The sequence below is a fragment of the Mirounga angustirostris genome, unplaced genomic scaffold (genome assembly GCF_029215605.1).
Source record: "Mirounga angustirostris isolate CCGP_5_RB_7025 unplaced genomic scaffold, mMirAng1.0.hap1 SCAF_6, whole genome shotgun sequence".
NCBI lineage: Eukaryota > Metazoa > Chordata > Mammalia > Carnivora > Phocidae > Mirounga > Mirounga angustirostris.
The window spans coordinates 25001912-25026367 of NW_026991714.1; the positions used below are offsets into that span (position 1 = coordinate 25001912).

At 44.0% G+C, this 24456-nt stretch overlaps 1 protein-coding gene and 1 long non-coding RNA gene across 4 annotated transcripts; one reads left to right on the plus strand and one right to left on the minus strand.

Annotated features, from left to right (window-relative positions):
- On the minus strand, window positions 1-4483 carry LOC123845977 (uncharacterized). Of its 3 annotated transcripts, XR_008506239.2 has the most exons (5): window positions 4261-4483; window positions 2835-3128; window positions 2009-2158; window positions 1073-1375; window positions 1-600 (listed from the first exon to the last, which is right to left on the minus strand). It is a non-coding gene; the product is annotated as an uncharacterized LOC123845977 (long non-coding RNA). The 3 variants fall into 3 exon arrangements; XR_010412204.1 differs by lacking the exon at window positions 1-600 and having other exon boundaries at window positions 619-1375; XR_006791150.3 differs by lacking the exon at window positions 1-600 and having other exon boundaries at window positions 620-1174.
- ELK4 (ETS transcription factor ELK4) lies at window positions 3670-24112 on the plus strand. Its single transcript, XM_045876951.3, has 5 exons — window positions 3670-3895; window positions 10700-10915; window positions 11987-12856; window positions 14094-14210; window positions 15956-24112. The coding sequence occupies exons 2-5, from the start codon at window positions 10709-10711 to the stop codon at window positions 16055-16057; spliced, it is 1296 nt and encodes a 431-aa protein (XP_045732907.1). The 5' UTR covers window positions 3670-3895; window positions 10700-10708; the 3' UTR covers window positions 16058-24112.
- Window positions 24113-24456: the final 344 nt, after the last annotated feature.

The following is a 24456-nucleotide window of genomic DNA, read 5'->3' on the forward strand; positions in this document are numbered from 1 at the left end:
GGCTTTTTCATGGGTTTTCTCTGGACCTGGAATACCCTCTGATTATAGGTATTATTGTTGGGGATGAAACTTCTTTGCCCAGAATAATAGTCTTGGTGTAAAGATATTTCTAACCATCACGCCACTGGTTGTCTTTGGTGAATTTTAGGGTCTTGATAGGTACTGGGGTTAGCAAATACTGTCAGATTCAGTATCCAGCTAGCCTGTGTTTTATTTTCAAAGGTAACTGCTCCTTTAACATTTCAAGCCCCACAAATGTAATAACTACAGAGTCCTTCAACAAGAATTCAAAGTCTACTTTGATCAACTGTTTTTTTCTTTGCCTCTATCCACCACAGACAAGTGAAAGGTATGAATAGCTTTTATTTTTAAAGATACTGAAAGTGAGGCCCAAAAGGGGTAAGTCATAAGGGTTTTCTCAGGAGGATCAAGCTTGGAGTTGAGGGAGATTGAAAGGCGAGAACTCAGAAATCCCCAAGTTTTATTCCCTCATGTCATACATGCTGCAGTTTGCTTCACATCTATTCCTATCTGGGACCGCCGATGCTTCCTCTGACTTAAAGCTATCTCTTCTTTACTTCTAGTGCTGCAAGACATTGCCTGGAAGACAGGACGGGCAATCAGATGGTTCTATGCTTGCTCAGTCAGAGTCCATGAAATATTTCTTTAGGAAAAAGGGATATTAACTTGGGGTAATGAAGAGGCAGCGAAATAGAAGAGAGGGAAGGGGAAGTTCCTTCGAGAAATCATCATAACCAGGTGTTATTGGGAAAGGAAATGTCATTAAATTAGGGGAATAGGGGTGGCAGGGCTGGGGTAACTAAAATGGTTGAAAAACACAATGGAGGGCAGTCCAGGCAGAAAAACAGACATGAAACCACTTAAATAAAATCTGTAAATTTTATTTGAGATAACCCTGAGTAGCCAAGGCTAGGACTGGAAATCTATCTGGAAATCTATCCAGTGGGAAAGTGACCAAACAAGATAACAAAAAAGCAACATAACCACCACGGAGTTTGCAAAAACAACCATCTGTTGTGTAAGGAACCGTGGAGAGAGATTCTGTACTTACAGAATCTTGCGTGGGAAAACCAGGCACATTAATAAACTTTTTCCCCCAGTTCACCAATCTGAAATCTGACTTTTCTTCTAGTTTCTCTGCTGTCAACATGTACTGTTAAAAAAAAAAAAAGTCCATTTAAAAACAGACAGACAAGGGGCACCGGAGTGGCTTAGTTGTTGGGCATCTGCCTTCAGCTCGGGTCGTGGTCCTGGGGTCAAAGCCCCGCATCTCGGGCTCCCTGCTTGGCGTGGGGGCCTGCTTCTCCCTCTCCCACTCCCACTGCTTGTGTTCCCTCTCTCGTTGTGTCTCTCTCTGTCAAATAAATAAATAAAATCTTAAAAAAAAAAAAAGACAGACAGACTTGCTATGACTAATTTAAGAACTCCCAAAGTAGGCTCTTTTCCAAAAATACATTGCAATTGACAAGACTGTCAACTCCATCTGAAGGAATTGTGATACCACTTGCAGACCCTGAGGCTGAATCAGAGGTTCTCTGCTAGTTTGGGCAGAGCAGGTTAGTCTGTTGAAGAGTTCCACAACGCTGAACTGTTCTTGGTCTAAGGCTTAAAATGAAATGTTTCTATAAACAAATGTTTCCAAGAGTGTATCTTAAACAGCCTACCTTAATAATTCTTATTTTTTTCCTCCCCTTTCTAAAATGGAAACTGTTGCGAGGAAACATTTTATATCAGAGGCCAAAAGTGCTAGTGTTTTTCAGTTATTGCACGTTTCCTCTTAATGAAAATATGTTTACATCCTCTTGTAAAATTATTTTTAAAAAGGTAACATCTTTCGGTAGTGTTGTTTTTACAGGAATACCTCTGTGTTATAATTACTGTCTTAGGGTGGAGGAGGTTGGAAATAAAGTGAAGAGCTAATTCTCTTCCAAAAGCCTACCAGGGTTAATAGGATCACACTTTACTCGGTGAGTTCAATTAATTTTACCTTGAATTCCGCTGTGCGGGTGAGGTGGAGGCAAAAATAAATGACATCACCATTTACTGGGTGTCTACTGTGTGCCAGGAAATGCACTAAGCACATTAGTCTTTATCTCATTCGATCTTTCCAGCAATGCTGCACATTATCATCTTCATTCTACACAAGGAACAGAGGTTCAGAGAGGTTAAGCAACTCCGCAGGTCTTAGAGGTAGTAATGGCCACCTAAAGGTAACACACACTGGCCTTCTGGTTTCTTGTTAAATAGAATATGCCATCTATTTCTTTGGGGTTTTGTTCAGCACTCCAGCTTACTGACTGCGCGTCTCTTCTGCTGCTAACTTAGTCAAGTAGTCTTTAGTACCAAGTGTGATTGGTTCCTTAAGAATTCTCATTAGGGCGCCTGGGTGGCTCAGTCGGTTAAGCGACTGCCTTGGCTCAGGTCATGATCCTGGAGTCCCGGGATCGAGTCCCGCATCGGGCTCCCTGCTCGGCGGGGAGTCCGCTTCTCCCTCTGACCCTCCTCCCGCTCATGCTCTCTGTCTCTCATTCTCTCTCTCTCAAATAAATAAATAAAATCTTTAGGGCGCCTGGGTGGCTCAGTCGGTTAAGCGACTGCCTTCGGCTCAGGTCATGATCCTGGAGTCCCGGGATCGAGTCCCGCATCGGGCTCCCTGCTCGGCGGGGATTCTGCTTCTCCCTCTGACCCTCCCCCCTCTCATGTGCTCTCTCTCATTCTCTCTCTCAAATAAATAAATAAAATCTTTAATAAAAAAAAGAATTCTCATTAATGAGAACCTATGTGCTAGAAACTCTACTCGGTGACTTGCGCACCTGATCTGCTTTAATCATCACAATTCTAAGAGACTGGGTTCTCTCCGTTTCAGATGATGAACGTTTTGGGAAGTAAAGAAAGTGACTAGGGTCTCCAAGATAGTGAGGGGTAAAGCCACGACTGGATTCCAGGTCCGACTCCATTTGTCAGTCGCCGGGCCAGTGAGCCACAGCGCTGATTTAATATCCATCGGGGGTGTTCGTTGTGTCCTGGGAGCCGGTACTTCGGTGAGCAAGCTGCGGCAGCACCAACTCCTCCGTCCACTCAGCCGGGAACAATGCAGGACAAGTGGCCTAGCAGAGAGAAGCCCTCACGCTTCAGCTCAGCAACAAGAGAGGTGGTCCCCTGGACCGCCGCCCAGCGAGCGCCACCCCCTCTCCCGGACGCGGGAGATGCGGAGAGGTCCCCAGCCGTCCGAGACCCCCGCACACAGATGGCAGCTTTGGTTCTGCGGACTCGGTCGGACGCTTCAGCAAAAGCCGTTGGCAGCCACTCAGTGGTCCGGCGGAGAGCGGCGAGTGCGGAACTCCAAGGGGCACCCGCCCTGAGCGCAAGCCTGCCCCCCGAGACCCCCCGAAAGCTGGGCTTGGGCGGCCGCCGCTCACCGCCCGACACCCACAGCGGCTCCGCCAATTCCCGCCCCCGGAAGTGACGCGTGGCGGCAACGGCGTCTGGGAGGGGCCCCGACGTAGCCGGGGGGTTTGAGAGTGGCGGCGGCCGCGGAGCGACTGGCAGGCCGGGCCCCGGCGAGGAACGCCCCGAGCGCGCGCCCGGCGGCTAGCGGCCCCACGACCCGCGCCGCGGCCGCCGCCGCCGCCGCGTGCGGGGGCGGGGAGGGCGGGGCGCGAGAAGCCGCGGCGGGCGCGGCGGCGGCGGGCGATGCGGGCGGCTGCGGGCACCCGGCGGGCTCGGCTCGGCCGCCGCCGCCTTCTTCGGCTCCGCCGCGGGGGTCGCAGCGGCTGCCGCGCCGTCCTCGAGCTCCCAGCGTGAGGAGGCGGCGGGCAGAGAGAAGCATCACGCTCCAGGCGGAGACCCAGAGGGAACCCCGCGGGCGGCCTCGGTGAGCGGCGCGCCCCGTCCACCCCGCGCCTCGTTCGGGCTCTCGCGGCCGCCGCCCCCCGCCGCGGGGAGCGGGGGGAGCAGGGGCCGGGGAAGGGGGAGGAGGCGGCACAACAGGAAGTGAGCGTGGCGGCGGGGGCGGGCGCGCGCTCCCCTGGGACCCGCCCCCGGCCCGCCCTGCCCTGGCCGCGGCCCCCGCCCCGCGGCGCGCAGGTGGACGGCGGAGCGCTCGGTCCCCCGCTTCGCCCCTCAGGTCCCTGGGGCACAGGGTGGCAGTGGCTCTTTGGCTTGGAGGCGGGGGGCGAATTCTGACTCTTTGTGGTGACAGGAAGTTGGGAAATGAAAGTACAGTAATTCAGAGCTTACCGAGGCCGCGTGAGGTTGCGGCTCTTCCCCGGACTTTGATCTGCTCTGGGGCACACGGTCACCGAAGTTTCTTCCTCTCCCCGAGCTCGCTGTTCATCCGGTGTCAATTTTCATTTCTTTTTCTACTTCTGTCCCGCGAGCCCTTTCCCCCCCTTGACTTTGCGTTTAATGTACAGCTGCCGCGAGGCTGGTCGCCTCTTGGTTCCTGGGAGGATCAATTGGAAACATCTTTTGGGGGCGGAATATTAATTAACTGGCCTTGGCAGGAAATAAGGGGTATTGTTGGCTGACGGAAGTAGTCAAAAAATACACAGTTGGCTTTCTCCCAGGCTGTGGAAGTTTAGGGCATTTGAAGTTGAGGGCATTCACATGAAGACTCCGGAGTCTCTTCCTCATCACAACAGTGGATCAGGTCCTCCCTTCCCTTTTGCCGGCTCCCAGCCACCACCCCACTGCGCGGAAAACTTGGTGCTTTAATATTTAGGACTGTTAGTGGTGTTTCCATTAAAATGTTGTATGATTCCGCCCACCTTCCCCCACCTCCCCGTCAGGAACTCCCTTCTCTTTGATTTTACTTAAACGTTAAAACTGCGAATGTGAAATCCATTACATTCTTAGGGAAATGCTTTCAAGTTTTACTGCAATGTAATTATACTTTTAATATATGTATATATTTTTTAAGATTTTATTTATTTATTTGACAGAGAGAGACAGGGAGAGAGGGAATACAAGCAGGGGGAGTGGGAGAGGGAGAAGCAGGCTTCCCGCGGAGCAGGGAGCCTGATGCAGAGCTTGATCTCGGGACCCTGGGATCATGACCTGACCCGAAGGCAGGCACTTAACGACTGAGCCACCCAAGCGCCCCAACTTTTCATATGTTCTTAATATAGGGTACTGTACTGTGTTAAGAGATTCCTGGTTACTTTTTGTAAAGAATGGTGATTTTAGTTCAAAACTAGTCTTGATACATAATTGTTTTTGTTTTTTTTTAAAGATTTTATTTATTTATTTGAGAGAGAGAATGAGGCAGAGAGAGAGCATGAGAGGGGGGAGGGTCAGAGGAAGAAGCAGACTGCCCGCTGAGTAGGGAGCCCAAGGCGGGACTCAATCCTGGTGATCCAGGATCATGACCTGAGGCGAAGGCAGCCGCCCAACCCAACTGAGCCACCCAGGGGCCCCTCCTTTTGTTTTATTTAAGCAGCACGCTGAATTTGGAGACCGTTAGTATTTGGGTCTTAGCTGCAGTTTCTGAAAAATAGTTGGGCTATGGGTCACCACAGCAACTGGACTGTGTGTATTATAAACATGTTTAGGGTGGAAAAAGTTTCATTTACTAGAGAGTTCCTTTCCCTAATAGGTTATTTCAACATGCTTTCTTTCAGTTTACCTCTTGGATTGACCTATTTTTGAGGTGTTAAGGTAGAATCAGTTACGTTTTCAACATTTAACTCCTCAGTCACGTTCTTTCATTTGCAACAGTTAAGTATTTCTCTCCCTCATTATACTTCTGAAAAGCTAATTTTAGAAAACTTGAGTTTTTCCATGAAGGAAAGTAAAGGTTTTTATTGATAAGTAGCTAGAATAAAAGTATTTGTATTTTTCAACTTGTCATTTCACCTTTTTAATAACTGTCTTCTGGAAGTTTTTTTCTTTAGAGCTCTTTTATGGCTGAGGAAATAATTGAATTTCGTGTTGATAGCCACTTTTAGGAACTGAAATGAAGAGGTTCAACTTGACTGTATACCCAGAGGTTCACCAGCTTTTCAATTAGAGTATGACCTGATTCCAGAATTGAATGAATAAAATACTCCTTTATTTTATTTATTTATTTATTTTAAAGATTTTATTTATTTATTTGACAGAGAGAGACACAGCGAGAGAGGGAACACAAGCAGGGGGAGTGGGAGAGGGAGAAGCAGGCCTCCCGTGGAGCAGGGAGCTCGATGTGGGGCAGGGAGCTTGATGTGGGGCTCGATCCCAGGACCCTGGGATCATGACCTGAGCTGAAGGCAGACGCTTAACGACTGAGCCACCCAGGCGCCCCTAAAATACTCCTTTAAAGTACCCACTGAAGATGTCCATTTTATATCCATGTTAGTTTTTTGCAAAAGAACATTCTTTTCCAGGGCTTCATTCCAAAACCACGATGCCCTTTGATTCTAAACAACCTTCTATCCCAGAGGCACTGAGAAGTACTAAAAAAGCATCAGCATTTTCCCCAACAGTTGGGTTCTGCCCTGAAGTAGCAGCGGCTCACCAGCATTTGACTCAGTCCGTGCGCTCCCCTAATAACCAGGAGGGAAGGTAGAAGTTAAAAGGTGAAACCTGAACCCCTATGGGTGCACACCCACACTTTGGGGACCCTCCCCTTTGCCCAGGATGGCACTGTGTGTTCACTGTGGAGATGGTGATGCTTATTTCTGTCTTTGCATCCATACCTTAGCCATTATAAACCCGTGGGGCTCAAGCATTATCTACATGATAGGTAGTAAGACTCTAGGATTTAGTTTGGGAATTTTCCCAAAAACAAATGGAATTACAGGCACCAAATTCGTAGTCATTTTGAGATTTCAGTTCTCTGTCCTTCATCTTCTCCCCTCCCTCTCTCTGTCCCCTACCTCCCGTTTCCCCTCTTTCCCCTCCCCCTGGTATTCTCCCTCTCCCTCTCCCTCTCTCTCTCTCACACACACAGACACTCACACCCCGACCCCTATAAGCATTTTTTTTTTTTTCAAGTAGGCTCCATGCCCAGCATGGAGCCCAGTGTGGGGCTTGAACTCAGGACTCTGAGATCAAGACCTGAGCTGAGATCAAGAGTGTAGACACTTAACTGATAAGCCACCAGGAGCCCCCCTAGGCATTCTTGATATGAAGATGATGTCTGGAAGTATGGAGACAGTTCTTCAGTTAAGCTAAAATTTACTAGGGAGTAGTTTTAACAGGTGTAGACTAAAAAAAAAAAAAAAAAAATCATTTAGATGGGAAACATGTAATTAAAAGTAGCCATGAACAGACATCATTAGAAGAAAGGGTCTCTGGTAAATTGAGAAAAATGGTATTCCTCCCCCCCCCCACCCCATACTTGATGGATCATAATATAAAATCACTTTTTTTTATTTAAAAGATTTTATTTATTTATTTGACAGAGAAAGAGACAGCGAGAGAGGGAACACAAGCAGGGGGAGTGGGAGAGGGAGAAGCAGGCCTCCCACTGAGCAGGGAGCCCGACGTGGGGCTCGATCCCAGGACCCTGGGATCATGACCTGAGCCGAAGGCAGATGCTTAACGACTGAGCCACCCAGGCGCCCCTAAAATCATTCTTTTTTAAGTAAGCCCTGTGCTCAACCTGGGGCTTGAACTCAGAATCCCAAGATCAAAAGTCACATGCTCTACTGACTGAGCCAGCCAGGTAACCCCTAAAACTACTCTTTTAACTCAGCTTAGGTGAGGCTGTGGGAAAGGTTAGTGGGTAGGGTTACTTAGCATCAAAGTCGCACTTCATATTTGTTAGGCCATTATCACTTAGTATCTTATTGTAATACTTGTTATAACCTACTGGTGATGTGAATGCAGTTATCCACCTAGGGAATGGTTCTGATGAACAGAGTTTGTGACTGTGATGAGAGAAACTTGGATTCATGGGCTCAGCTTCTCCATTAACTGTGATTGGGGACATCTCCTGCTTCCTGTTCTTTTTTATTTTCCCATCTCTACTTTTGGATGACAGTATCTGTAACCAGCTTCGAAGCAACGACTAAGGATTATTGGAGGACATTTTGAGTGTCTTGGAAAAGTTCTAGAAACCCAGCTATCTTCTGCTGCAGTTTCTCATCTGCCTTTTTTGGGAGCAGACATAGTTGACCCTTAAAGGATCCCATTCTTTGTGAGTTACACGTTGTTAGAATTAGGCTTCTAAGGCCTACGGTTTTGTAATATTTGTAGTGTTAGTTTGTTTTTAGCGTCTTTATTGAGATAAAATTCATCTACTTAAGTTGTACAATATGGTGGTTTTAGTATATTCAAAGATTTGTGTAACTACCACCACAATCCTAAGTTTAGAATATTTACATCACCCCATTAGCAGTAACTCCCCATTCGTCTGTCCACCCAGCCCCTAGCAACCACTGATCCACTTTCTGTGTTGAATGCATTTGTCTATTCTGGACATTTCATATAAATGGAAATACAATATGTGGTCTTTTGTGGCTGGCATCTTTCACTTAACGTAACATTTTCAAGGTTTGTCCATGTTGTAGCATGTACTAGTACTTTAGTCCTTTTTCTGGCTAAATAATACTCCACCGTGTAGTTATACCACATTTTGCCTGTCCATTCATCAGTTGATGGACATTTGGTTGTTTCTACTTTTTGGGTATTGTTATGGAATAATGTTGCTGTAAACACTCCTGTACACGTGTCTGCGTGGACATGTATTTTCAGTTCTTTTGGGTATGTACCTAGGAGTGGAATTGCTGGGTCATATGGTAACTCTGTTTAGCATTTTGAGGAACTATCACACTGGTTTCCAAAGTGGCTATACCATTTTCCATTCCTACCAGCAATGCATGAGGGATTCACTTTCTTTACATCCTAGCCAACACTTCTTACGGTCTTTTTGATTACAGCCATCCTAATAGGTGTGAAGTGGTATCTCATGTGGTTTTGATTTTCAGTTCCCTAATAACTAATGTTGAGTACCTTTTCATGAGCTTATTGTCAGTTTGTCTATCTTCTTTGAAGATATGTCTTTGCAAATCTTTTGCCTAGTTTCTGGTTTTTTTTTAATTATAAGAATTCTTTTTTTTTTTTTTTTTTTAAGATTTTTAAGTAATCTCTACACCCATTGTGGGGCTTGAACTCACAACCCTGAGATCAAGAGTTGCATGCTCCACTGACTGAGCCAGCCAGGCGCCCCTAATTATGAGAATTTTGGGGGCACCTGCGTAGCTCAATCGGTTGAGTGTCCGACTCTTGATATCAGCTCAGGTCATTTTCTCAGGGTCCTGGGATTGAGCCCTGTATGGGGCTCCACATTCAGTGGGGAGTCTGCTTGAGGATTTTTCTTTTTTCTTTTTTTTTTAAGATTTTATTTATTTATTTGACAGAGACACTGCAAGAGAGGGAACACAAGCAGAGGGAGTGGGAGAGGGAGAAGCAGACTTCCTGCTGAGCAGGAACCCGGATTTGGGGCTAGATCCCAGGACTCTGGGATCATGACCTGAGCTGAAGGCAGACGCTTAATGACTGAGCCACCCAGGCACCCCGAGGATTTTTCTTCCTCTCCCCCGGCTTGTGTGCCTTCTCTCTTTCTCAAATAAATAAATAAATCTATTTTTTTAAAAAAGATTTTGTTTATTTGAGAGAGAGCACAAGGGGGTAGGGGGGAGCAGCAGAGTCAGAGGGAGAAGCAGGCTCCCCACCAATCAGGGAGTCCAACTTGGGGCTTGATCCCAGGATCCTGAGATCACGACCTGAGCCGAAGGTAGACACCCAACCAATTGAGCCACCCAGGCACCCTAAATAAATAAATCTTTTTTAAAAATTCCTTTAGGAACAAAGAATTCTCTGGCCCAAAATGTCAGTAGAGCCAAAATTGAGAAACTCTGGCCTGAACAGGGAGATCCTAAAACCTGAGATATTGAATGATTTTTCATTTCATGTCTTGATAATCAGATAAAGGCCACTAATCAAATAAAGGAGGATCTATAGGGGCGCCTGGCTGGCTCAGTCAGTAGAGCATGCGACTCTTGATCTCAGTGTCATAAGTTCAAGCCCCACGTTGGGCATGGAGCCTTCTTTAAAAAAAAAAAAAAAAAGGAGTAACCCTGTGGGCAGAGTGGTGACAGAACTTGTAAATTAAATCAGGGAGCATTTTCTGAATTTTCAGTGCTGCCAATTTAAATGTAAATTAATTTATGAGAACAGAAACGATTTGGAGGAGAAATGCCAATGGAGCAAAAGTAGATTTATGCCCTACATCTTCGGGCCACCGTGAGACACACACATACTCCTGGCAAATAAACCAAGTTGCTTGATTTAAATGGTGGTCTCAGAGGATAGGACAAGGAGGTTTTCAGATAAAACTCAGGAACAGCGGTGCTCTGGTGACCTACAGTCCTCAGACTGCTCCTATGACTTACGGAACTCGCTTTCTCTCCCAGCAAGGCTTTTCTTAAGCAATGTGGCTTGCTCAAGAGCAGATTGCCTGGGTTTAAATGTCAGCTCCATCATTTAGTTGCTTGGCCTCAGACAAGTGACTTAACTCTTTTCTGAATACGTTTTTTCAAATGTAAAATGAGGCTGCAACAGTATCTGTTTTGTAGGATTGTTGTGGGAGTGAAATGAAGTAATACATTTGGAGCATGGTGCCTGGCATATGGTGTCCTGTACGTGTTGGCTGTTAATATTATTATATGTCTTATCTGTACGCCTCTTTCAGCTCATTGCTATGGACAGTGCTATCACCCTGTGGCAGTTCCTCCTCCAGCTCCTACAGGAGCCTCAGAACAAGCACATGATCAGCTGGACCTCTAATGATGGGGAGTTCAAGCTCTTGCAGGCAGAAGAGGTGGCTCGTCTCTGGGGGATTCGTAAGAACAAGCCTAATATGAATTACGACAAACTCAGCCGAGCCCTCAGATACTATTATGTAAAGGTAATACACATCCACCTCAAAACAAGAGTTGTTTCTTCTGTTGAGGTTATAAGGTACTAATGTCCTTTTTTATTTGAGGTATAATTGACATAAAACATTATATTAGTTTTAGGTGTACAACATAATGAATTGATATTTGTGTACATTGCAAAATGACCACTGTCCTGGTTTATTTTCATCCAATTTATTTCATAACTTCAGCAGTTTGGAATTAGGATGAAACATGTAAATGTCCCAGCTCTATTTCTGCAGTCCCACTGCTCACGCATATGTTGTTCCTAATTGCAGTTGTCTGTAAAGAAAAAGTGAGTATAGGGTTGGAATAAGGAAAAGAAAATTTGAGATTCTTGAGGACAAAATAAAACATATATATCATAATTTAAAAGTTGTCACATATATGCTTTTATTTTTAGCTTTATTTTTTAATTTAACCCAGAGAACACAAGTTAATACTTTAAAGAATAGCTGTTAATACACAGATTTGATTTCTTAGTTAAAATTTATTTTTTGCTTAATTTCATATTATTTTGGATACATTCTTGGGCTCTGAGGTGAAATGAATGGCTCAAATGGATAGAATTAGAATGAGAGGCTGAGATCTTAATTTCTTTCACTTTTAAGTGGTTGGTCTTACCAGTTCCCCCCAAGGTGGGTGTGAGGTAAGAAAGAACTGGAACTTCGGAAAGAAGTAGAAGGCCCAGCAGAAGTAATGTTCTCTTCCTTTGTGCTTACTCAGGATGCGAATGGCTGGTACCTTTGGAATTGTTTGAGACCACAGTTCAGTGATCTTTGACTTAATACAAATAATTTGGTTGAGGGTGTTAGGCAATTGAAAACCTCTCTTTTACGTAACATGTCATTTCAGTTGTTCATAAGACATTTAAATATGCTCAGCTCATGTTCCATAGCGCTAGGACCTGGGTTTGGTATGGCTAGATAAATGAAGGTGATTTTGAGGCTCTCAAGTAAACTACTTGCCAAATAGAGACCCTTATGAAGTCAGCTTCTTCCTGAGCTGTGAGAGGTACATTTGCAAGAAAATATAAGCATGCTTATTTTATTTATCTACAGAATATCATTAAAAAAGTGAATGGTCAGAAGTTTGTGTACAAGTTTGTGTCTTACCCAGAGATTCTGAAAATGGACCCACTGACCGTGGGCAGGACTGAGGGAGACTGTGACGCTGTGAGCTGCAGTGAAGTCGGCGGCAGCTGCAGGGACCCTGAGAGTGGGGGCAGGGAGAAGCCCCCGCAGCCCGGGGCCCGGGCCTCCAGCCGCAACGACTACATACACTCCGGCTTGTATTCTTCCTTTACTCTCAACTCTTTGAACTCCTCCAGTAAGAAGCTCTTCAAACCTATAAAGATTGAGAGTCCAGCTGAGAAGCTGGCAGAGAAGAAGCCGCCTCAGGAGCCAACACCGTCTGTCATCAAATTCGTAACAACACCTTCCAAAAAGCTGCCAGTTGAACCTGTTGCCGCCGCCCTGTCAGGCGGCCCAAGCATTTCTCCATCTCCGGAAGAAGCGCTCCAGGTGTTGGAGACTTTGGCTTCCCCCAGACTGCCTTCCCTGGAAGCCCCGGCCTCTGCAGCCGGCGGCACCCCCGCCTTTGCCACGCCCCCCATCTCCGCCTCCCCTTCTGTGCAGGAGCCCCCCAGGACCCCTTCACCGCCGCTGAGTCCCAACCCCGACATTGACACCGACATCGAGTCCGTGGCCTCGCAGCCCATGGAACTTCCCGAGAACTTGTCACTGGAACCTAAAGACCAGGATTCAGCTTTGCTGGGAAAGGACAAAACAAGTAATTCCTCAAGATCCAAGAAACCCAAAGGCTTAGAGCTGGCGCCCATCCTTGTGATCACGGGCAGTGACCCGAGCCCCCTGGGAATATTGAGCCCGTCCCTCCCCACAGCTTCTCTTACACCAGCACTTTTCTCACAGGTAACCGCCTCTTGCTTTCTGGAGCCACCGATGTTTGCACTGACCCCCCCTTTTAAAACAAATCCAGAATCGACCACCGCCCGTTCTCATGCTGCTACTTAAGTCTGTCTTAAAAAGGTGGGCTGTGACCCCATGAAAGTAACCCAGTTCCGCACCTAATCGGAACTACTGCAGGCGAGGTTTGGAGGAGCGTTCTAAAAGAACTCATTGTCTCTGCAAGCCAAGAAATATTTGTCAACTTCCTCCTCAAACTCTTCTCGCTTGCTCTCTTTTTTGGGGGGGGGGGTCGTCTTATAAAACTCATTGGTATCTTATACAAAAATACCGATAACGTCAAAAGCTAGAAAACAAATCCTGAGAACCTTAAGAAAACCAACTGGTGTGATGTTGAGAAACAAGTTTGTACAGTTAACATTAGCTATTTCTTAACTTGCTCATCTCCTATAACATTTATTTATTTATTTAAGAGAGGGGGTGGAGAGGGAGAGAGAGAAAATCTTTTTTTGTTTTTAAGATTTTATTTCTTTGACAGAGAGAGACACAGCGAGAGAGGGAACACAAGCAGGGGGAGTGGGAGAGGGGGAAGCAGGCTTCCCGCAGAGCAGGGAGCCTGATGCGGGGCTCGATCCCAGGATCCTGGGATCATGACCTGAGCCGAAATCAAGAGTCCAACTCTTAACTGAGCTACCTAGGCACCTCCCCTGTAACATTTAAATAGGTGAATCCAGACCTCCCATTACTAAGGAGAACTGTGTTTGTGACTTTAGTTACCCGTTATTTCTCTGCACTTGACCAGATTGGTTTCTCTATTTGGGAAAGACCCTACAAAACACAGGTTAGAAAATATTTTGCCCTTTATCTTTCTTAGGTTGTAAAAATAATTTCTGAGCTTTTCCTCATGGTAAAATTTCAGACATACTTAGTGGAGAAGAGGACAATATTTGGGTTCAGGGTTGGGGCACCTGGGTGGCTCAGTCGGTTAAGTGTCTGCCTTCCGCTCAGGTCATGTTCCCGGGGTCCTGGGATCGAGCCCTGCGTCAGGCTCCCTGCTCGGCGGGAAGCCAGCTTCTCTCTCTCCCTCAGCGCCCCTTCGCAACCCCCCCTTGTGTGTATGCTCTGTCTCTCTCAGATAAATAAATTAAAATATTTGGGTTCACGGCTATTGGTGTATTATTATAAGGTTGAAACATAATCCTGGTGAGTCACTTAGTGACCATCTTTGTTCTGCATGTTGCAGACGCCCATCTTACTGACGCCGAGCCCCTTGCTCTCCAGCATCCACTTCTGGAGTACTCTCAGCCCTGTTGCTCCTCTGAGTCCAGCCAGACTGCAAGGTGCTAACACACTCTTCCAGGTGAGTCACCTCCAAGCCTGTCTCTTGCAGTTGGGGCCTGGCACATGAAGAAAGAGAAAGGCCGTGTCTTCACTCTTCAGTCTCCTCATTATAAAACTTCTGTTTAATAAATACGCTCTACGAGGGTTGATTGGCCAGCCGGCAAACGACTCCGACAGATACAGCCACGCTTCCTTTTCATTCTTTATTGTTACATACATTTCAGTTAGACCCGTTAGTGTTCAGTACTGTAGTAGATTTTGAACCCACCCAGTTTCTTTGTCATTTTAAATGCTAGAAATCCTCTTTTTTTTTTTTCTTGGAAAAGAAAATACACACGTGTGAAAATTTGCGGGAGAGTCTGCACATAGGTCTCCTCTTTTACCGAGGATTTTTAAAAAAGAAAACTTTTGAGAATGGTCTATCAAATACTCCCATTTCTCACTCACTTAGAATTGATACTTATCAATATTTTAAATATATGTTTAAAAAAATGGGTATTGTAGTATCCCTTAACTGAGATCATAGGAAAGTCTCACAGCGTTTTTTTTTTTTTTAAGATTTTATTTATTTATTTGAGAGAGAGAGAATGAGAGAGAGAGAGAGCACATGAGAGGGGGGAGGGTCAGAGGGAGAAGCAGGCTCCCCGCTGAGCAGGGAGCCCGATGCGGGACTCGATCCCGGGACTCCAGGATCATGACCTGAGCCGAAGGCAGTTGCTTAACCAACTGAGCCACCCAGGCGCCCGGTCTCACAGCTTTTAACCATTATTTTTCCCCAAGCATCTAGACTTTATAAGTTACAGAGTTTATTTTGGTTGATTCATTCACTTATTTAGGGGTAACTCACTGGGAGATTTCTTATATTTTACAATTTAGTTTTTCATTTGTTCTTTTGGAAATGAAATGGAAAAGAAAATGAAAAAATGAAAAAAAAATTTTTTTTTTTAAGATTTATTTATTTATTTGACAGAGAGAGACACAGCGAGAGAGGGAACACAAGCAGGGGGAGTTGGGAGAGGGAGAAGCAGGCCTCCCGTGGAGCAGGGAGCCCGATGCGGGGCTCGATCCCAGGACCCTGGGACCATGACCTGAGCCAAAGGCAGACACTTAATGACTGAGTCACCCAGGCGCCCTGACAAATCTTTCTACTTCTGCATTTTTTTTTGCAAAAAGTTCTAAGTTACCGAATGGAAAGAGTGTTGAGAATGTTTCATATTTTATTTTTACATTTTTCTTTGCCTCTCACAGATAATTGAGTTGTAGAGAGATCTGAGACCTTAAAGGCACAGTGCTCGTGCAATTTCAGCGTGGACTCTCCCTATAGAACTGGTCTTCGAATACATGATGGGGAGCTCTGTTCTAGGATGAGCACCCTGTAACTATTTGCACCAGTTATAGAGTTCATAGATGGGCATCTCTTTCTGGACCTCTTTTTGACTGTGATTTGCTTTGTAATTGGATTATATTCTATAGTGTATGAACTTTCTAAAACCTTCGTGTGAAGTTAAACATAAACCTGTATACCTTAGGCTATGAGGGAAGGTAGGCCAGAGAGTGTTAATATTTAACATGTAGGACAAGCAGTTTTTTTCTTTAAAGTTTTTCCTGTGACATCATATTCTTCCACGATAAATGGTTCCCACCTTCGTCCCGTGAGTCACTGCAGGCAGCTCTCACATTCTGCCTCAGGGACTGTAGTGGGGACAGAAAGTGAAAGTTGGGGTTGAGTAATAGGATGATAATGTGTTTTATTTTCTTTCTCAGTTTCCTTCTGTACTGAACAGTCATGGACCGTTCACTGTGTCTGGCCTGGATGGACCACCCACCACCCCTGGCCCATTTTCCCCAGATCTACAGAAAATATAACCTATGCACTTGTGGAATGAGAGAACCAAGGAATAAAGAAACAGAGTCGTTCAACATGATTACATTTGAAGTGAGCAGTTAATAGTTCTACAATGCTAATAATAGACTATTGTGATTTTTGCCATTCCCCATTGAAATGCCTTTTTAAGATTCCCTTTGAATATGACTCAAGTTGGACTGTATATGAAAATGCCTTAATTGGAGTCCAAACTCCACCTCCCTCTTCCTTCCTTCACTCCTTCCTTCCTTCCTTCCTTCCTTCCTTTCTAAATATTTTGAGCTTTGTGTTAAAGAAATTTTTGGTGGGGTTTAGCAGCTAGCTATGCTTTGCAAGAGCAGTTAAGAACAAAGTTACTCCTGCCTTATTGGGACCCTTTGGCCAGGAAAACAGTGATGCTTTGAGTGTATTATTTGGAGAAATGTGAACTGCAGTTGGCCGTATCTTCAGGACTAAGTGTGTTCTGTGGAATAACTAAAAGTGAGCTGTGTACAAGCAGTGAAGGAAAAGGAATCCTTCCTGTTCACACAAAGTAAGATTGGAGCAGTATTATCAGAGAGATTCTATTTGGCTGTAAAGGGGAACGTAGGTAGGCAACTCCACAGAAAGACATCTTCCTTACCTTTATCACATGGGTTTCTTAGCCATAAGTGTGATCTTGTTTGAACCTGTGAACAGAGCATGGAGCCTAGTCTGTTTCAACATAGGAAGATATTTTAAACTTGGGGTTTAAGATAGTGTTTGCAGCAACCAGTGAGAATAGGGGACCCCATCTCCAGCACGGAAGTGCCGTCAACTCTCTGGGTGGTATGATTATACCCCCGTGGTACACAGCCTGGTAAGTGATGGTTTTTAGGATGAAGCTGGGTTTTGGAATCTTGAGGCATCTCTGAATGAAACGTTCAACTGAATGACTTGAAACAACATGTGGGGCTGTCCCAGTTAGAAGAGACTTTTTCTTTCCTGTTCATTTTACCCTATTTTCCACTGCATATTTACCTTCTTTTAAATTTAAGGTTGTTAGGGGTTGTGATAGTTTTAAAGATGTTATTAGGAAGATGAAAAGCAAAGCGAAGCCTCCAAATCTCAGGTGAGGTAAAGATGTGCTTATTTCTTTGACAGAAAAATTTTTTTAAATTAGAGAGCCGCAGAATTTGTTTGGAAATGCTCACACACAGGGATTGGATTGTTCACATCAGTAGTGAGAAATGTAGGCCTTCATCTCTACGTTAGCACATTTATAAAACGTTACCATATGGTAATCAGTGCCAGGTGCAGACTGAGCTGTGGAGCCTCCAGACTGATACCAACATCACAGTGGACTCTTCTGAAGAACTTGGCTTTGAAAGTCTAGGATTAGATTATATGCCACCACCACAACACTGCCCATTAACCTCATCTTTTAACTCTAGAAACAGTTCTATAATTGAGTCCCATAAACTAAAGGGAAAGAGGGAGTAAGCATTGGAGGGCTCAGAATGACACTGAGACAAACCAGCGTCTTCCAGATGTAGAATACTCACTTTAAATGTTTCTGTACAGTGTAGAGAAGCTGTAGTGTGAGACGTCCATGCTAGGTTAGTAGGAGTGGAGGGACAGTATTCAGGGAGCTGTCTTTATATTTGTAGTGTTGAAGACCTGTTCGTGATTCATTTGTGGTCACCAGCTGAAAGATCTGTTCTTGGGGTGTTCTGGAGTGATGGGGAACAGACGGTGGGACTTGTCTCCCACACTGAGTCATTTACTTGGCATGCTTGTTTGAAATCAGACCTCTCAGGAGCACTTTGGAATAGTTATTAGGTTAATGAATATTTTGTACTTTAAATGTAAGTATTGATGGCTTGATTTAACTAGATATTTTAAATTTTGAAAGCACAAAAGTATTTTATCTCTTTGAAGTAAGGGAGAAAAGCCATTGGTTGTTTTCATAGACAATATCTTTGAAGATTACCTATCTCAGCACAGGGGTGCCTGGGAACCAAGGGCACCATTAAAACTCAGTCACAGCACCTTCCTAGGAACCAGTTTTCGTGAGTCCTCTGTCTGTAACCCTACCCCGGAAGCCTCCAAGAGGTGTGGGCCTCAGGAGATTGATGATCTGCTTTCTCTTTGAGATCAACTGATGTGGAGAAGTGTGTGTGTGTGTGTGTATTTCCTTTTTTAAATGAAAGTTTACAACCTTAGCTCAAGTGTATGAGGCAGACCGTTCTGTTTGTAAACTACCTCCTTCCTGGAAAAGTCTCAGCTTCATGTTTTTTGAACATCCAGAGTTCTTAGCATCAAAAGGTGACCTACCACTTAAGCTCGGTATTCACCGGGGAGCCTCTGTTTGGTGTCTGTAGCTGGTATCCATCACGAGTCATTTTGCCGGGATGATGGCTGGTGGGCCAAAGTCGCCCAAGTTAAGGGAAGGGAGCGGGTTGGATGAGTTTTTGAGGTATCTGTCATTATCTTAGCTTTTCATCTGCCCTGGCCCATATCTACTCATCTGTATGCTGGGGAATGTTTAAAACAACCAGGCTCTCAGAAGGGGAAAAAAAGCCCTTAAATCGTAGCGTTTGCTGATTCCCGTGATGCAAGCGACTCCCCCTGGGGCTCGTTTGAGGCCACTGCCTTCGAGTTGAGGGTGGGTGGGCACAGCGCTGCTCTCGTGGCCGGCCGTCGCCACGCCACTCCAGGCCTGGGTGGGCTTCCACATAATTTCCAAAGTCATTCTCTTCTTGTTCCTACGCTGGTTTGTTAAGATACAAAATTAAAATCACATGTCTAACTTCAGTAATTTTTTTTTTAATGGTTTGTCAATGCTTTTGTGATGTAATATTCCTCATGGTGTATTTTGTGTGTTCTAACAAAGGTGAAGACTTCCATTGATTTTTAAAAATACATACTTAAGGGAATAATCCAGAAATCCTCAAAAAGTCAGTGTAAGCTTCTTAGAACTAAAACATAGGTTTAATTTTTCCACATTTTGATGGCTAAAATAGGAGTATAAATTTTTTCTTCAGATTTTGACAGGAAAAAGTAAGCCCATGAGCCCATATATATATATACACACGCGCGTACATATATATGGTGAAAGGGTACTGGATTTTTTTAACTGGAAGAATTCCTTGACCTTTTACATACTGTATTAGAGATCCAAAAAGGCAGGTCTGTTGAATCTCTTTACCTGGCACAATTTCTAGTTTTCTCCATACTGTGCGTCACTCAGGCTTGGAGGGGAAAGGAAGTCAGAGGCTTGGGATGCTGCGGCCGTCAGAGCAGCCTCTGGGTAGTAACACGGCAGGCCCGTTCTAGCAGGCGTTGTGTGAGGTCTGGCCCAGTAACCTTGTCTTATCCTGATCTCAGAATATTTGTTAGGATGGTGAAGTTCTAAAGGCAGTTTTGTAGGTTTCTAGGGAACGTAAGCCCCTGGACGCACCCCCTGACACTTCAGGAAAGCGGCCTCCAGCCTTTCCGAGCACACACCTTGCTCAGTAAAAGTTTTTGAACACCAGTTTCCTCTTGCAAGATCATACATGTGTAGTTGTCAACCGCTGTGTGAAAGTCACATGTACATTATAAGACAACACAAAAATCGGAATTAAGGATGGTGTAAAAAGGAAATCTTGACTGGAAGTTCCACTATTTTCTTCTTGCCCCCAGGAGATTGTCTTGTGCACCTTCTGGCAGCACGTGCTCTCTGCCTTAAAGACCACTGACTCAGGATATTGTTTACAGTCTGATCTTGAAAACGAGAGGTGGATGCTTTTGTTGTGATCCATGCAAAAATCCTTTACATGTTTGACCTGATTATCATGTCAAATCTCTAGAAGTTCAGTTTTGTTTTTTTTTTTTAAAGATTTTATTTATTTATTAGAGAGAGACAGAGTGAGAGGCAACACAAGCAGGGGGAGTGGGAGAGGGAGAAGCAGGCTTCCCGCTGAGCAGGGAGCCCGATGCGGGGCTCGATCCCAGGACCCCGGGATCATGACCTGAGCCGAAGGCAGACGCCCAACGACTGAGCCACCCAGGCGCCCCTCTAGAAGTTCAGTTTGGAAATCTTCAGGAAAGGTTGTCTTCAACTTCCTGAAGTGTTATATTAATTCTTTTTCATACATGACCCATTACCGAGTGTTTTCTAGAGCTTCACGCATAGTATTTTTGACAGCCTGTTGTGTCTTTTCTCTCCAAATTAGGTGTGACTCTGTAATTGACTTTTATTTTACTAGTCTGCTTACAAACTTCTTTTGGCCTTATTAGTGTTATGTTTTACCAACAAATTCTGAATTATTTTAAGTTGCTTTATGCAAAACTATATAACATCCTCCATTTTCTTGCTGCATTCATGAGTTTTGATTTTTTATTTGTTGGAACATTTCAGCATCTGAAGAAATACTTTCCTTGATGGGCCAGTGCTAGTTATCACTTCCCTAACTTGTATATATTTTAGTTATCCATGCCAGAAATGTAGAATTGTGCTCAGGCGCCGCTCTTAGGCGTATAGACGAGTCTGGAGAGGAGTGTGTGTGTCTTTGTGCAGAAACCTGGGGCTCCGAGTGAATCACCAAACCAATGGGGAAGTTAAAAAGACTACTCACCGTGTTATCTGAGGGAGGGACAGAACATGTTAGTTTTAAATGGAGCTGAGGAGTTAATTGTTCCCCCCATAGGGAAGTGGAGGTCAACATTAATTTTCTTTCTTTAGCAGGTACCCTGACCGGAGAAGGGTTCTATGGAAAACATTTTTATGAATTATCTTCTTGGTTTTGGGTCAACAAATAAATGTTATTTTTAATGCAGGAATTACACAAAACAAGGTGCCCTGTTGTTCCTCTTAGGTCATCAGAATTCTGCTTACTGGAGTTTGAAGTTTTAATCTTAGAATCTAGAATTCTTGTGGGTGGTAGTGTATGAAGCAAGAAAAGAAGGCGGTTTGATTTCATTTCTCGTACTTGGTGGAACCTGTTAGCACAAAAGTCATGTTTTGACCTGTAAACAGAGCAGTCTGAAAGGTGAGTTGTTGATGTGGTTTAAATGTTCCATTTGAAGGTGCCAGTTTCTTCAGGCTTTTCCGAAAAAAAAAAAAAAAAAAAAATTGCGGTAGATTGACAGCCTGCCAGAAAATGGCAGCTGCCGGGATGCTGCCATTCATCGTGAGAGCGGGAGGCCCAGAGTGGCTTGTGTGAGAGGGGAGGCGCGTTGGCTTTCCGGCTTGCTGCAGAAAACCAAGATGTTCAAGCTGTTGTTAAGGTCGTTTTAAATGAACCCCCTAACAAAACTCAGGAGGGATACAGTCAAACACAGTAAGGCTCTTGAACTCTAGTTTTTTTAGTTATAATACACATCAGAAAGTTTTGTGAGATTTAAAATTTTATTTTTAAAGATGTAATTGGAAGACTAGAGCATTTCCTTCCAAGTCATTCTGGTGTATCGGCTGAGTACCTGTGTACGTGTGGATATGCTGATGTGCTGAGTGTGTGCGTGCGCGTGCGTGGAAATAAATCTTTCAGAGGGAACATAGAGTTTTCATCCTCTAGGATGGCTCCTAGGCTATTTTATGCGAAAATTTAAAAGAAGATTGGCCGCACTTTGCAGTTGCTACTTTTAAAAAACAAATGCCTTGCACATATATTTTTAAATCCCTAGAATTCATCGACCTTTAATTGCTTGCCACCATTTTAGAGCTAGAAGGCTGCCATGTGCTGAACAAAGCCGCGTTGACCCGCTCTCCTGCGCATGCATCGCTGCCCTTTCCTAACATTTCTACACTTCTGCTTTTGTGTAGAATCCTCATTTTGGTGGGGTCTAAATTTCTCAGAGAGGGTGTTTATACGAAGTAGTATTTCTAAAGTACAGATTTGACCGTGAATTGATGAAATGGTGGGGGAGTTCTGGCACCGTAGCCTAGTTTATCCTTCTAAACTGTACCGAAGAGCATTAGCAGAAACCTCAGAGTACCTTGGGCTGAATGTTCTTCTCAGCTTTGCCTTGTTTCCCATCTCATAAGGGCCCATTCTGACTCTTGTCCCTCCAAGGATTATGAGCTGTGCTAGGACAAGCCTGGGACCTTCAGGACAAGGGTGGGCGCGCCCTGTGGCCAAGCCAGAGTTCTAGCCAGTAGAATCATTCGAGTATGCCTAGAATAGAGTTCAGAGGTGGGAATGCCATGTACTGGTATTAAATCACTTGGCACTTTTGGGGGCGCCATTATTAGCACTGTTTTGTTATTAATAACTGGAAGCACTTAATGATTATTTTGTTTAATTTCGACCTAAGGATATTGAGGGTCAGAGAAGTAATGTTTATTTCTCGTTTATGTTTTCTGGAATTAAGACTCTTTGGAGAAGAGACAAATGGATTACCTAATGAGCCATTCTTTCAGGCTCTGTAAGGTATGCTTTTTTGGCTAGGATATTTTAAAATCATTTACAAGCTTTTAGTATTGTGCTTTGTAGAAATGTATGACTTTTTAACTGATTTGCAATTGATGGAATACACTCAGCTTTGTAAACTATCCACTTTTCTGTTTCTTTCCTGTTTACTCGTTGTTGCTTATTGTCTATTAGACAAGGGACACGGTCCCTTCTAAGACATTTCATATTTTCTGTTTTTGAGGGCAGTATTACCAAGGCCTTTATATGTACATTACATTCAGTGCTTATGTGAGAAGTAGCAATGTCTTACGACCTTCCCTGTTCACGATTAGTGAAACTAACTAATATGCATATATGTAAAGATAGAAATTAATGCAATTAAGTTTTTTGATCACTCGCGGCCTATTTATTCAGTCCGGCCATTTGATTTTCCTAATCACAGTCATATCGGTTTCTGCACTTTTGCCTTCATGTAGTTTCACTGACCTCTGTGGGTAGGGAAGATTAAATATGAAACACTCAGTCCAGTCATTCTGCTACTGGTAGCTTTGGTTTGAGGTGAATACAATTTTTGACTAAAATTAGTTTCTTAGAATTATACCCTTCATTGGCCAGATAATTAAATTGGCTTAAAAAAAAATGTATATTTTTGCATATTGACAGTAATTTTTTATGAGCCTTACTGGATCTTCAGGTGTGGCTATCACATGAAAGTTGAATGTTATTAAATAGTAAACATTTGATTTTCATCCGCCCTGTGTCTGATGCAGAAGAAAAGCATTTGTCTGTTGTGGCATTAACACTGGAGAGAAGTATTCTTTTTTACGTCCCCGTCTTAGTTCGGGATATGCGGTAATAAGAACTTGTCAGGGTGCTTCCCTCCAGCCTAGATCAATTTTCCCCCTTGTTTGTTGAAATCGATCTCTCACAATATCTAGTTTCCACCACTTCTGTGTAATGCTGGCGCGCACTTACCCGAAGGAATGAATGACGGGTAATGCGTCACTATAACTTGGCTTAAAGTCAGTGTAATTTACATTAGGGAGACCTTCAAAGTATTAAAATTGCTTTTTTCTTCTTTTTCCTAACACTGCAATTGACATGATGGTAACCACTACCATTTATTAAAATCATACTGATTGTTGGTGCAGCGGGAGAGAAGCTGCCATGGCTTCTAGCTGAGCAGTCTGGCCTAGCCTGTTGGGAGGCAAAGGGGTGGTGTTTTAAGGTCGATTAGGATTGACTGTAGCCAGAGTTTCAAACTCTGTTTGAATGTGGCAAAGAACCTTCACACAGAGCGCAGGTAGGTGAGGACGACGATGCGCTAGCACTTTGGGGGCTTTATGATATGCTGCTTTTAAAAGAGAGAAGTGTAGCTGATCCTCAGTGCATCTCCAGACATAGCAAGGGGTTGCTCTGATAACCAATCCGGTGACCGTTTTTTCTGTCACTTCAAGTTGTATGCAAAACTTTTGTTAAATTCTGTAATGGTCTTTTTAGAAAGAGGGTATGTTAAAAACAACTATTTTTATGCAGGAACTGACAGAGGAATTTGCTTTGTATAATGGCAAGCTAGCTTTAAGAAAGCACTATAGCAAATTTACTGAAGTCCAAAACTATGTGGACATGTTAATAGATCTATGTGCAACTAGATATGGACAACAATTGTATTTTTTTAAATAAATATTTTTAACAAAATGACTTTCTGAGTTGATTATTCCTCTCACATCCATTGAGCTGGTCTGTGTGGATTCTGTGTTCATCCATGCTAAATAGATAAGTGTAAGTTAAAAGTTCAGTTTCCCAGTGGTTATCATTAAAACCCGCCCTTCAACTATTTGATGCGTATCTACATTAAAATATTTAAAGCCTGAGTTGGGATATAGGTGGTGGAAAGGGGAGACTGTAAAATGATCACTAATGTAAAAAGGAATTAAGAGAACTGCACGGGCTAGAAAAATTATTCACCATTTAAAATCTTTTTTTTTTTACTTGTGAATTTCCCTTTTTTTTTTTTTTTTAAAAAGATGTTATTTATTTGAGAG

Coding starts and splice junctions, on each gene's coding strand:
- ELK4 (XM_045876951.3), top strand. CDS start 10,709: ATGGACAGTGCTATCACCCTGTGGCAGTTCCTCCTCCAGCTCCTACAG. Junction 10,916..11,986: donor TCAGATACTATTATGTAAAG/GTAATACACATC, acceptor ATTTATCTACAG/AATATCATTAAAAAAGTGAA. Junction 14,211..15,955: donor GTGCTAACACACTCTTCCAG/GTGAGTCACCTC, acceptor TTTCTTTCTCAG/TTTCCTTCTGTACTGAACAG.